Here is a 14434-nt window from a genome sequence, read left to right as displayed (position 1 = left end):
TTTTTTTTATGAGAATCACCATTTACTTTGATTTTTTTTAAATGAGCACCAAGAACTTACAGAACTTGAGATAATAAACGTTTTTACAAAACATTGTATTTTATTCTTGCATTACATTTTACGACTGGATTGTCGATTAACCTTTATAGCTTCGTAACCGTTGCAAATAGGTTGTGTACAAGCAGCTGAGCTCAGTTTAATGGAGGATTAGAAATAATCCTTCAGTTTCAAATAAATTTCCTGAATTCATAACAAGTTGCAATAAGTGGTCCAGTCATCATAAAATTTTTCTTGTATTAATTCTAACAGTAAAAAATTGTATGACTGGTTGAACGAAGGACTTAGGAACTACTTTAAACAAAAATAATTAAAGTTTGAAAATTATTAATTAATTATTAATAAAAGTACGTTCAAATCGAGAAGTACATGGGCGGTCTTGTGATTTACGTGAGAATCAGTAGGCTGGACACCACGTGACGTGTACTTTTCTTCTTGAGCGTACTCTAGCAGTAAATAAAAACAGTCTTGCCATATTAGAGAGCAAGCATTAAATAATTTCGGTTATTTAAATTCGTTTTCAAATTTGAAACGATGAACCTATTTTAACTGTAGGTACGTCGAGGAGTTTTAATATTTTTAAAAGGTCCATTCCTATACTAAAAATGACATCTTACAGCACTCGACATTCGCTGTGAGGCATTAAAGAATCATGAATTGTTGGTTGCATACTCGTACTCTTTCCGCACAATAAAACTGGGTGAGCTTTACTCCATATCCAACGAGAAATAAACAGAACACTTTGATAAACAGTCCCGACTGTAATGTTGTCGATAAAAAGAATACGTTACAAGAAAATTGTTTGAGAGATCGTCATTTTTCTCATTACAAATTTTCATCAAGATCTTTCATTCAAATTTACTCGCTCAGTGAACGCCTCCGCATTCCCCTTTTCCATCCAACCAGACAAATCATAAATGCAAAATGTATTTATTCATGCAGGACAGATATGTGCCCCGCAGGGCACCAAAAATATTTCCTCGAGCTTTGTACAGCTGAAACACCATTTTTCACACTACAGCTCATATCCTAAAGTGCATCTCGCCCACAAACTACATACACAAATTTTCTTTGCGTGCGAGCGGCTACGAAAGTTATGGAGGGACACGGTCTTTCAACATGTGTCTGAGAGAATTCATCGTAAAAATTTTAATCCATCAGGATCTGTATAGTTAATTTTTTTGTATTTATTCAGGATTTCGGCAAAAAATCCACTTGATTACTCATTTTCAATTCGGAATCTAAACAATTTCCCGTCATGTTTCCTCTTTTTTAAAAAGCAATTACGAAACGTGAACAATATTTTATTTCCTCCTTTGAGGCAAATTCGCGTTATCCGGGAAGATCATTAAAAAATTGTTTACCCACCGTTAATTCGATGTTTTTGGCGAGAGTGGACTCGGCGATGTTGGCGAAAGGTTTATCAGCGCCCCAACATTCCACATACTTGGTCATCTTGCTCGACGGTCTCGACCTGGTGGGTGGCCCGCTCGGAGTCGCCATTCCGTAAATTCCACCCTCGCCCCCTACGCTGTTGTGCCGTTCGGATGCGGTCGAGAGGGGCGGGCGCACGTTGCCGTTCTGCGCCTCGGTCTCGGCCTTCTGCAAGACGTTTTTCGTTAAAACAACAGTAATTATTTAAGCAGCGGCTTATCGGCGCAGCGTCAACATTTATCCGACGACGACGGATCTCATTTTTGTTTATCCTGTCAACAAGGATGCTGGCTCGAGCCGGTAATCTCCGACATCGTGTTCTTCGAACAATGGAAACGGGAGTAAGCCAGCCCTGGAAGACGTGCCGACGAATTTATTTGGTTTGGGAAAGGGAACGTCTCGGACTGGAGAAGAATTATCGACGGACACCCCGGGGGGCGGCGGATCGCGCCCCGGCACCCAACCCAAAAACAACACGGGTTTGTCTTCGATACCGTGGGAATCGATTCGCATCAGAAAATTACTACCGAGAAGACTTTTTAGTCGTTTTTATTGTTTTTAACATTTTTTGTGGAAAAATAATTGCCGATCAAGCTTTCACAGTAAATCGGCAAACCCGGAAACATAACCTTTTATGATTGACTGTCAAAAAAGAAGTTGACAGCGTTTCAAACATGCAATAAATCCAGAAGAAAGAAGAGTTTGTTGTCTTCTTCCGAGTCTCTGAAAGTTTCTTGAAAAAACTATTTTTGAAATGTCAAAAATGCGGTGACTTCAGAAGAAACCAACCTGTTTTTTACAGAAGTAGAAATGTTTGTCTTTAGTGAGATCGCAATCAATTTATTTTATAGAATCAGCGTTGAAGACTTCTAAGCGTTGTTTTCCTTCTTAGTGACAATACTAGTGCAAGTACTCAATTTAAAAGAAATTGTTAATGAAGATTAGAAGTAAATCAACAAACCCAGAGAAAAATTGGGTAAATGAATTGATAAGTGCAACATTTTTTTAGGAAACAAATTTTTGTCTTCATCGACAATAATCATCATCAATTCTATTTTAGAAACTTAACGTTAAAAAAAGCTTAATCTTTTTGATATCCACTTACACTGGTGACGATTATGTTCAGAAAAACTACTGCTAATGAAAAGAAGGCATTACCACCAAAGAAATGGAACATTTTTTTTCTTTTTTTGCACTTTTCTTTACTGGTTTTCGAAAGAATAACGAAACAAAACTTCGATAAATTAGCCAATTGCAGTTTACGGTTAATGTAACTTGATATATAGGCAACCAAACATACACACATGCCCTTGAAGAGCAAAAACTGCCATCAAGAAAAGTGTGGAATTTTGGAGTACTAGAACAGGCATGTGATTATACCAACTGACATTTTGGTCTTGTTTATGTTTGTTTTTAGCAACAACACTTTCTTAGAAAAGTTGCCAAGAAGCTTAAAAAGTACTCGTAAATCACCAAATAAAAAAAAAAAACAATGATGGATAACGAAAGGAAGCCCATTGGAATATTTCTTCATCCTGGATGAATTTTCTACGAAGATTTTCACTCGTAGATAATTCATTTGCGAAAAATAAAAATAATTGTTGCTAATAGATTACACCTCATCAAATACAAAGTGTCTATAAAAGAACATAAAATATATGAAGAGTCTTGTGGAATTGTGCGGCTCTATAATTTTATTGTGTCGAACTATGTCGAGCCGTTAAAGGCGTCAAATGAAATGCCAACAGTCAAATGACAAATTATTAAATCTTGGCGTCAGTTGTTTCGAGGTTTTAGTTGTGGTTTTCTTCACTTTGTCTATACTCTAATTACTTTTCATCTCACAACAGTCTATTAAAAACCTGTCATTCACGGGCTTACATAACCTCTGTTTTTCACCACAATATGCTACAGAACGTCAAAAATCAAATACATTCGAATTCCGCAGGACTCTTAATATACATGGTGTTTGGGGTATAAGGTAACAAACTTCTCCTATGTAAAGAACTGGACAAAATAAAACTTTTATTCTAGTAAAATTTTTTTGTATGTGTTATAATTTTCTAGTAATCATTTTTTCAATTTTAACAATTATCGTTTGAGATTCAGCAGATTTCAAAATTATGAAGGTGGCACCTAACGCATTTTCCTTTAGAAATCATTATTAGCTTGGTATTAATAATTACGTGTTTATAGATACGAACAGTGGCTCTCAAAGAGTGAAAACAGAATTTAGCTCAGCAAAATAAAAAATGCAAATTGAAAAAAATGTCACTAAGAAAAGTTGTTCATTTAACCTAGCTGTGCATCTCAGAAAAGTTTGTTATCTTAAACACGAAACACCTGTACATGTGTGGAAACTACTTATGGAATAAATTCAGTAATTTCAAAACTAATGACATTTGTTAAAAACGCTGAAACAGGTCAATTTTTATTTCTCATAATGCTTATTTTAAGTTGCTCCACTTGTTCATGATGTCATCCATAACGTCATCCTAATCAGTCATCACCAATTTTTTTAAATGACAACCCCCACTTTTTTCTTTTCTTTCTGATATACCTTCCTAGTACCTAAACGATGAATGAAAAACATTGGTACCTACCTTACATAACAATTTTTTTGAGAAAATTACAAATTTTACTTCAAAAATTTAATTTAATTTTTAATGTAAAAATTCTTTTGTATGAGTTTATTTAAAATAGAAGATTTATTTTAATAGACCATACAATGAAACAGTTTAGAAGATTTACGGCGGAGAATTTGCGCTGAAATGGGACAAATAAGCCCTGACATTATTGAGCGCAGTGTAAGTGAGGTTATACTCCAGAAAATGGAAAACATTGTTAAAAGATTATAATTATTATTAAATTGCAATTCATTGTAGCAGTTAACCACCCACACTTTTTTTTTCCGGAAAGCAATGTTCGTTTCTTTTGTGAACTCATTTTTCTTTCAATAAAATATTCGAATTTATAACTTGTATAAATCTACCCAATCTAGTAATTTTACCTGATACCAACCAAACGTCATTTTGACAATTCACATCTATAACGATTTTACTCTAGATCTTTGTTTGTTTTTGTTTGAAGTCAATTAAAATTTTTATACAGGGTTTATTATAAATAATTGTAGTCGAAGCAGGCCATGCCCATGTTATGAATTTTTTTCTGCTCTCATATGAACTGTCAATTTTTGTCGCTGTCACTGTCATTTTTTAGGTGAAACGTGCGGTGGTGAGATTTTATTTATTTATTTTTTTAAATTAACGATTAAATCCAAAAATATTGAGTTGTTTTGCAACCAATTCTAAAAATATTGAGTTGTTTTGCACCCAATTTAACTCCTGTGTGCGAACGGTGTGTACTCACTTATTCACATCATTTTGATGTTTTTATATGGAGCGGCAACCATAAATTTTACAATCAGTTTTTACGCATACTTGGACTACAATCATTTATAATAACCCTGTAAAGTCCATTCAAAAATAAAAAAAAACACCACCTGTTGCTTTAGGTTGGTAAAATTTAAAAAACCCTAGGTAGATATTTTTTCATACTATAAATTAACATAACATAACTATAAATTATGACATTTATTTGATTCAAAATAAAATTCAATTGCTTTGAATTCCGTTCATATTGTTTTATTAGCAGCACGTTTCATTTATTTATTGATTCTTATTATTTTTACTTAAACATGCCCCTAAAAACAAGACATTTAATAAACACTTAACCTCAAAATTATAATTCTCACCAAATTTTACACTAAACAGCGTTGCCGATGGTAATTATCGAGGAAAATGTGACGTTGGTGGTTTTTTGATTTTTGAATGGACTTTACTTCCACTTTGAAAAATGTCCTCAGGGCTTATTGAGCTTATTGCAAAAATTGATTAACTCATAGCACGAAATTTCATAAAATGAAAAACGGTTGGCTTGTTACTGGGGAAAATGAATTTTTATAAAGTAAAAAATATCTTTCATAAAGATGACACTCCTTAAAGGAACTACACTCTATTCTCTCTTTCTGGCTCTAGAGCTCATTGGCATATTTCTTCATCCTGCATGAATTTCCTCCAATGAAGTTTTTAGTCTTAGACAATTCTTTCGTGAAAAATAGAAAAAAATCGTTGTAGTTAGATAACACGTCAGGTATACTCGTAATCTTTTTCAAACACAGTAAATTTTTGTCTTCTATTGCATTGAGATCCATTTATGTAACAAAACGAGCACTGGAGGGAGTTCTTAGTCTCTTAATTTTTGCCAATAATTCTGTTTTTGATTGTTGCTTTCCAAGGAATAATTCATGAACTTTTCCATTTCTGTTTTGTAGAATGACCCTAAGGCTTTACTAGTACATTTCATAAAATGGAAAAGATTTTCATTTGTCGGTGAATTTTTATTTTTATAATAAATCGGTAAACCTAGGAGAGAAATGAAGGATGAAGAAACTCAACTCTCTTTTTTCTTTCTTTCTTTTTGGTCCTTCTCTGTTGCTGGAATTTTTTAAAAAGCAAAAAATGTCCATCCCTAGCCGAGAGATAATTCATGAAAAAATTCTGTTTTGAGAGATGATATGTTCTCATTAAAATTTTTTCAAAACAAAAAGCTTTGGGAGCTTTTTACAATAGAAATCAGAATCGAAAAAAATTAAAACTCAGAAAGCGAGCCACGAATAAATAAACCAATCAAATTCTCTTTTCCTTTTCTACCTATCGAAGAAAACCACCACAAACACTAATGTTTCCATTTTGCATGAACGTAACGAAAAAAGATTTTCATTTTTTCCTGAAAAATCCATTTGTGGGTTGTTGTATACAGAAAACACCCCAAGCGAAATATCTTTCAGATTTCGTCTTCGATCGCATTAATTTGAAAATATATGCTGCGTTGGCGATCGAATTCCGCCGGTTCAGACATCGACGACACCTGAGGCGGCCACCCCGTCATCATCTCGTACTCTAAAAATATTGTTTTATTTATTTCCGATGCGTCGTCAGGTAATGGAAAGGTTCCACGTAAAAGGTGCATATTTCACCCTCCTCCAGGATAAATAAAATATACCTGCGAATAAATGGTTAGTTGATATGGGAGGCAACGTAAATGGGAAGTGTCACAAAGATTAATGCCGAGCAGAGAGAACATAATTGAAACTATCGGATCAGCGTGATATGTTGGCTGCGCTTATTGAAAGGAGCGGCTCCTGAAAATGCCCGGAATTATTCCGGAACATGGAATATATTTCTCCTAACGACTCGGTGAAAGGGATACGGCACTTTAAAAAACGGGATCCATTTATTCCGAAAGTAAACGCTTTTACTGGGTTTCAAAACAATGTCTGATGTGGTAATGGATTCGAGGATAATTTGCAGAATCCGGACTTATTACTGGAACCGCAATAAATTCAGATTTAGCAAAGTGTCAAACGACAAAAATCTTCATAGGTTTCATTACTAGTTGATAATGGAAGAAGTGGAAGAAATTCCTTCAAGACAAGAAAAAGCTAATCGCAAACAGCCAACCCAATAAATTTTCATAAAGCAAATTGACCCGGAACATAATGATGTCGTTGGAACGTCCCTCGGCAAGCTATTAATCTCTATAAAAAGATATATTTTCGAGTTTATGGGAAAGAAATACGTGCGCCGCTTTACCCGGTCGGGTTATCGAAACCTCTTCCATTATTAAAGGATAATTGCAAGACGAGGATTTTATTGGCCATGATTCACTCAGGGAATTAAACTTTAACCCACCCTAAAACCGACTGTTTCGTACAGAGAACCGATTAATAAAATAATTCGCCCCCACTCCACTCACCTTCGGGGGAACAATAAGGAAAGTTTCTATTTTATGATCGGACAGATACGACTCCCGACTGATTCCATCTCCCGGCTCCACCGCGAACCGGTCCCCCAGCTGATGGAGAGTGGCTCTGGTGATGTGAACTCTCCTGAAACACGAAAAAATCTCAAACTACGAACTAACAATAGCACGTTTCGGTTTATTCAATCCCGTGAAGTTGGTGCAAAAACACTGCCGGAGCAGAAATTGAGGGGGGGATTTGACGTAACACCGTGAAGGACCAGATTCTTTCGTTGGTAATTAATTAGCGCTATTGAAAGCGATCGGCAATTAAAATCGCCTCCGCGTAATTGGCATAATTTAAATTCTACGGCCGTTCGAGCCGGTCTTAAATAAACGATTAAATCGGTACAAAGAAGTTCGAACGTGAAATAATTATGTCACATTTGAAACGGATTGGTTTTTTAAGTGCTTACGAATTTAATTCCGTCGACGCTCTTTTCGTCCACCAATCAGGAGCTATTCACAATGTTGAATGCCGTTCGTTATGATGGGAAAAATGGGGGCGCGCTTTGTTCCAATTAATTCCGCAAAGAATGTTATGGAGGGACGAGTATTTGAGCAGACAATGGGATTTTCCTGTTTGGACTCGTATTTACGTACTAAAAACGTAATAAATTTTTAATTAACCTTGCAAAATTAGTTTCATAGTTCTACGCCGACACACAACAAAATAATACGCTACTGTCCATTTGCTCTAATGAGTTTGGACGTTGCAGGATTTTGTTGAAAAGTTCAACTTTGTGCAATAATTAAAGTCTCTGTGCGGAAAGCTTCCGATAATCTTTTTCGGTGGAAACATCTTACTCCTAATTTCATTACTTTGTGCGTTGGCGTGACTCCAAGGTGGGAGTGTAAAAATATAATCACTTTTTGAATTATGATGTACACAATTTTTGCATTTTAGTATCTGCGGCATTTTTGAAGTCAAACGGCCCGCAGCACGCCACTGGCTGGTCTAGGTTGCAAAAACCGCCACCACCCTCTTTCAGATCAGCACCTCGGTCGAGATACATGTCTGTCTGAGCAGGGATTAGGGATTTAGTGTTTTTTCCACCCTCCCTCAACCCTAACCTCCACGCCCCTGTCGTCCCCTCACACACTCTTGACCACCGCAAGACAGCCCCTTTCACCAATTTTTCACCCCTGCCGTGCAAACGCGAGTGTATCAATAGTCCAAAAGTTTGCACCCCGATTATCCTTAAATCGTCCTTGACATGGTGTTGATCGTCACTTGAAGAAGTTTACAAAGACAATTTACAACATAACCTCACATTTATAAAAATTCTAGCCCAAATAAATTCAACAATAAAATTTCAGAAAATTAATATTGTATTGTTTCAATCTTACAAATTAAGTAAAAATTAAGGAAGGAAGGTATTACTAAAGTCTGTTTTTTTAATAATCAATTGTCAAAGTGTTGGCAGGTTGGGAGAAAAGTCGAAACAGTGAATTTTATAAATCACGTTTGAAACGTTGACTTTTGAAATTGTCACCGACTGTCACATTTGACAATTTAAATTAAACACGGATCTCACACTCATAAACATATGCAACATAACCTCAATAATGATCTAGGGGCAATCTAGGGTGAAACTGAGATAGAACTGGACCAAATATCAATGATTTTTAATATAGAGTTTGGTCTTTATCTGTATTTTGACACTGACAATTGATTATAAAAAAAAAAAAACGGACTATATTTACTTGAATATCGATTTGGAATCGTCCCCATATTCTAACCTCATTCAACTGTCAACAACAAGGAAGTTTAATAACGTCTCGTTCACAGACCAGACCCCCCGAAAATATTTTCTTTTCTTTTGTTGTTTTTCATTTCAATGTTTTTATTTTGCAAATCGTTCGCTACGCCAGAAATAAACATGTTTTCACTTTTCAGTCTTTTCACACTTTTAACTTTTACGATGGTTGGCAACGTTTATTTGCGGTCATGCATTGTGATGCAGTGTTGTCACATCTGTTGCACGTAAATGTCAAATCTGTCAAAGTGTCAAATATAAAAAATGTCAATTTTTATATAAAACGCAATAACACCTATTTAAAGCGTGTAAATGTGATTGTGTAACGCTAAAACCAAAAATTGCTTGGTTGTCCCCGAAGACAAATCAGACGAATCATATCAACCATATAAATAAAAAAAAACTAGAATGTAGTTCTGCCAACCTTACTGTTTATCAAGAGAAATTATGAACTTGATTTGAGAAAGAAAAGTTTCTTTTGTAATCATACAAAAGAAATCATGTCCGGCAAAATATGTACAAAGATGGATGTAAAATATGACATTGATTGTGAGAAATTGTAAAATAATAGATTAGATGGGAAATTAGAAGTTTGAAATGTAAGAAAATGAAATGAAAATATAAAAAAGATAATGGGAAAGAGGAAAGAAGAACTAAACAAAACTGTCGATAAAAGAAAGGAAACAAGTAAGATTTTGCTAGTGTAGATAGTGTAGATATAATAAGCGTCCAATAAAATAAAGAAAATAAAATTCAAATGGAAATAAAAAAAAAGATAAATAATTTGACTGGAGTAACGGCAGTGAAAAATTTTGTTCGATACCTCCATAGAAAGTAGTCTGTATCCATAGTTACCATACCATTGGGTGAAGGTTTCTCTTTCGTTCACTTCACTTTCGCTCATCGTTTTTCGCTCACTGTTTTTAATTCATTCGTAAATTTTGCCAATTCTAATTTTTTAGATCTCGCGGCATTTGCCTGTTCCAGTGCACACAACCACTTTATTGGCGTTACAGAACTTTATTTATTTTGTATTTAATTTTTTTCCATGGCAATAGTCCAAAAATGTGATTTATTTTTATTTAAAATTTTGAATACAAAGTTACAGACTCACTTTCTAAGGAGACATCGAAGAAAACCAAATACAGCACTCGAAAGTAAGGTCGCTTTCGTTCACTTGAATTGCACAATCCACAAAGCGGAGCTGAGCAATTCGCGTGAACGAAAGCTTTGCCTTCCTCACTCTTACTGTAAATAACAGTTGAATGAAGATGGAGGACAAAGATTTTAATATTCTTAAGTTAAGGGATTTTCAGTAGTAGTGTTCAATGTAGGACAAAAGTTAAAGAAACACATTTTAAAAAAATCGAGAATATTTCAAATTAATGCACTAAAATTCAAAATAGCTGAAATGCACATCAGCACGTTGCATTTATTTATTCGATTCTACTTTATGCAGCAATCATCGCTTGCATTCGCTCTAAATCTAAATTATGTGTTCCATTTTTTGGCAAAGATAAAATCGTCAACTGAATTACTCGAACTGATGCAAGCAAAATACTGAATTCCTGTTTTTGACATTTTTGTTAGTTGCAAATGCGTTTCAGTCATTTAGAATAAGTTATTACGTTATTGTAAAAAAAAAACATTGATTAGATATTGAGAATAGACTACATCTATTGAAAACTTCCAATGAATGAATTTTACGCTATTAAAGTGTGTAATTGATAGACTCCGCCCACCTAATTGGCTGTTATTTACGTTTCATTGATGTGAAAAATTGCTAGTCATAAATTGTTAGTTCTACGAATTTGTCTACTCTTTTTGAAAAAAAAAATCAGATTTATTCCAGCGATAATTGATGAAATAAATAAACAAGAGGAAAAATATGAAGTACAGATGTATGAATTGAAGAAAATGACATGTGGAATGCGAATATGATGGATAGGTGGTAAGAAAAAAATTCAAATTATCATTCAAGAAACGATTTGAATGTTTTCTTACAAAGTTTTTAAGGCGATGTTGTGAATAAAAATTGGAGGAAATTTTGAAACACAAATATGTGGTGCCTAAGTAGGAGTGTTGTAAATTTTGCAGCCAGAAATAGAAGAGAATCAGAAAGAGTATAGTACATTCTTCAATCAGTGTATAATGATGGGTATTATTCAAGATGATGAAAATTGTAACACGAGCCGTAGGCGAGTGATGGAATCATCCGAGTGAATAATAGCCATTATACGCAAGTTGAAGACTATACCTTCACCAGTAAGGTGAAACCAAGCCTCATCAGCAAAAAAGTTGTATCTTGCATGTAATAACTAAAAAATTGTTGTTGTACCAATGGCAAAATTGGGTCTCTCAAAAATAATCACAAGCTTTTTTAACCACCTGGCATCAAATAACAGTGCAAAAGTGACTTTTTCTTATTTTTAGCGGGTGAAACCAAGCCTCATCAGGAAAAAAATTATATCTTACAAAAATTGTTACAAACTTATATCGCACCTGTTTTTTAAAAATTAAATAAAACAGTATTGATATTTCCAGATGTTAATATTTTTTTATTGTTTACACTTGTGAGGTCTTTATTTTACTTATTTGTAACATTGTATTTTACGTATAAAGTTTTTTACGTCTATAATTCAGCGTTATCTACAAATTACCTATTAACCACCAATCTGATATTGTAGCTGCGGTAATCTCGAGGCCTTGCATACTACAATAAGACATAAAATATTTTACGCTAGTGCAGGTGGTCCTAATTGGCCATGTAACTCTCTCATTTAACGTCCTCATTTTCCTTAATTAATTTAAGCAGTTATGACTCCACTAATATTATGTCAAAGTATCGGTATCCTGTTGGTAACAGAGCGAACTTCAAAAGTTTGGCTTCCTTCCAAATTCAACACCGCTCGACAAAGCCGCGCCGGTTCAAGGATCCCTTCCCGATATATCTCAGATCCTTAAAAATCCCAATCCCATTGTCCTTGCAGCACTCATAACCTAATTACCGAGCGGAAAGCTAATGCAGCGTCCATTACCTCCGCGACTCTTTTAACGAAGTCCCGTCGCTGATTTCCGATATCAAAGTACACCATTGATTCGATCATGCACCGTAAAACAGCCGACTTGCTAATGGAAGTCATGTCGGTGTTTATTTTCGCATTTTAATTTGGCCGAGTGCAAACAAATGCGTCCCACCAGAACCGTCGGCACTTGTGTTTGTTGCGATTCCGATTGGACTCTTTATTGACTGGCGGTATTTATTTTCGCAAGCCGTTCAACATCAACAAACGGGACGCGCCGTGTAAATTCAAAAACAGAAAGTTGACACCACGACGCGGAGATGTCTTTTGCTCCTTACCCGGCGATGCCTCCGGACTCCATGTGGTTGGCGAGGGTGACGTCGTCGCTCCACACGTCGAACTGCCACTTTCGCAAGCCCAGGACGCCGCAAAGCACGTTTCCGGTGTGGATGCCGATCCGCATGTCCACGTTGAATCCGGTGGCTTCCCGGACGAACCTGCAACAAGGAAATAGGGCCTGTGAAATGTCTAGCACGTCTAGCAATCTTATTAAGGATCTTACAAAAAAATATTTACACTCGAGACGGCCATGATTAATACACTTCAGTTGGCAGCACGTAAAAATTTAATTCAAATGTCATCAGATGTCATTGATTTCAATAGTAACTGTCATTCCGGACTTTCAAGGCACTTACCAACAACTTGCCTTGATTATTTTGTTTTTCCATACCTGAAAAACAAAAACAGGCCTGATAATTACTGATAACTGCAATTTAATCGATGTCCCGACTTTGCGAAGGTCATTTGAAAACATGAAGCGAAGAGAGAGCATTATGTTTGGAAGCTGAAGGCAGACATTTCGAACATTTACTCTAGTTCGTAAATACGACTGGAGGTCCTCATGATTCTTTTACAACCGGCAGGTCACACATAATGCACACCTTTATGAAAATCAAGATTTCTACGTTTTCAAAATCACTAACCTAACTTTTAAGACTGACATCTGATAACTGAAATTTTAACGAATTGCCAACTGAAATGTTTGGTCACAGCCAATTCTAATTTTTTTTTGCGATCTCACGGTGTATAAGATGATAGGCATCATCTTATATACCGCATTATCATTATCTATTATAGTTTGTTTATAATAATAATAATACGATTCTGAAAGCATTATCATCATTCTATCGGTGAAATTAAGCAACATCGGCCGCGGTCAGTGTTTGGATGGATGGCCACTGTACAAGTGATCAAAAAGAAAACAAATCAAGAGCGCTACCTCATCTTTTGTTTTATCGAAACGTTTGTCTTGGTTTGAGTCGTACCGATAATTATACTTCCTATGCACAGTCGCTTTATTGGTTGCCTAGCTCTCGAAAAATCTATAACTTATTACATAATTGATTATTAATAATTAATGCTTATCTTCAATGGCAAAACCCATTTTACTACTCATTCTGGGATCATTGTTGCTTGCAATTAGAGTAAACATCTGTAAACTTTGCCGAAATCGAAAAATTGTTTTCTAGGTTAACAACAATATATCGTTGACGTTTCTTTGACATTTCAGCGAAAAATCAACTTACCAGTGGCGTCGCGTTTGGCAATAAAGCTGATATAATTTTGCTCTTGTTTATTTTATAAATTTTCTCCATTATCAGATAATAATAATAAAATGCACAATTATAATTCCAACGTCTAAAATTCATAGCGCTTGAGACCACAAATTGTCCATGCATTGAATGCTTATTTGCATAGGATTCCGCTACGACATGACGGACAATTTGCAACGCCTACTCTGATTTGTTTTCTTTTTGATCATATTGTACTATTCAGTACGGTGAAAAAAAAAGAACATTTCTTAAGATTCTACACTTGGTGAATCTATTTTTCGGAATTCTAATTCAATGACTAAGCTTTGAATAATGATTTTGTTTCAGAACAATTAATTTCTTTGATTGCTGCTTTTATGAGACATCAACATGTCCGTCAACAGAAATGTTTGTATTTGTATCTTTAATTTGTTTATTTAATCTTTTCCTTCTTTACGACAACCATTTCGAACGAACCTGAACACGTCAAATGGAAATTTAATTACAAGAAAAAAGCCACATCAAAACTCGCCCGATAAGATGTTGATACTTAACTCTAGTAACACAAAATAAAATAAATCTAAAAAAATGCTAAATTACGATTGTTGATTCCAGAAATTCTTTCTTTAGCGCTTTTTTATTATTTGCAGTCTTAAAATAAATCCTTGAAGTGACATTAAAATGTAGACTCGATGCAGCGCCAACG

At 35.0% G+C, this 14434-nt stretch overlaps 1 protein-coding gene across 6 annotated transcripts in view; it reads right to left on the bottom strand.

Moving 5' to 3' along the window:
• Positions 1-14434, bottom strand: part of LOC138122320 (adenylate cyclase type 2-like) — an 82024-nt gene that overhangs the window by 7991 nt on the left and 59599 nt on the right. For all 6 annotated transcript variants that reach the window (XM_069036526.1, XM_069036529.1, XM_069036531.1 and 3 more), the window contains 3 exons: positions 12475-12633; positions 7309-7441; positions 1426-1659 (listed from right to left, as the gene is read on the bottom strand). In XM_069036526.1, the coding sequence (XP_068892627.1) occupies positions 1426-1659; positions 7309-7441; positions 12475-12633 (526 nt within the window). The remainder of the gene's footprint in view (positions 1-1425; positions 1660-7308; positions 7442-12474; positions 12634-14434) is intronic.

The sequence above is a fragment of the Tenebrio molitor genome, chromosome 1, assembly GCF_963966145.1.
Source record: "Tenebrio molitor chromosome 1, icTenMoli1.1, whole genome shotgun sequence".
NCBI lineage: Eukaryota > Metazoa > Arthropoda > Insecta > Coleoptera > Tenebrionidae > Tenebrio > Tenebrio molitor.
The sequence above is the reverse complement of the archived record's forward strand: the minus strand, read 5'-3'. Positions and strand labels throughout refer to the sequence as shown.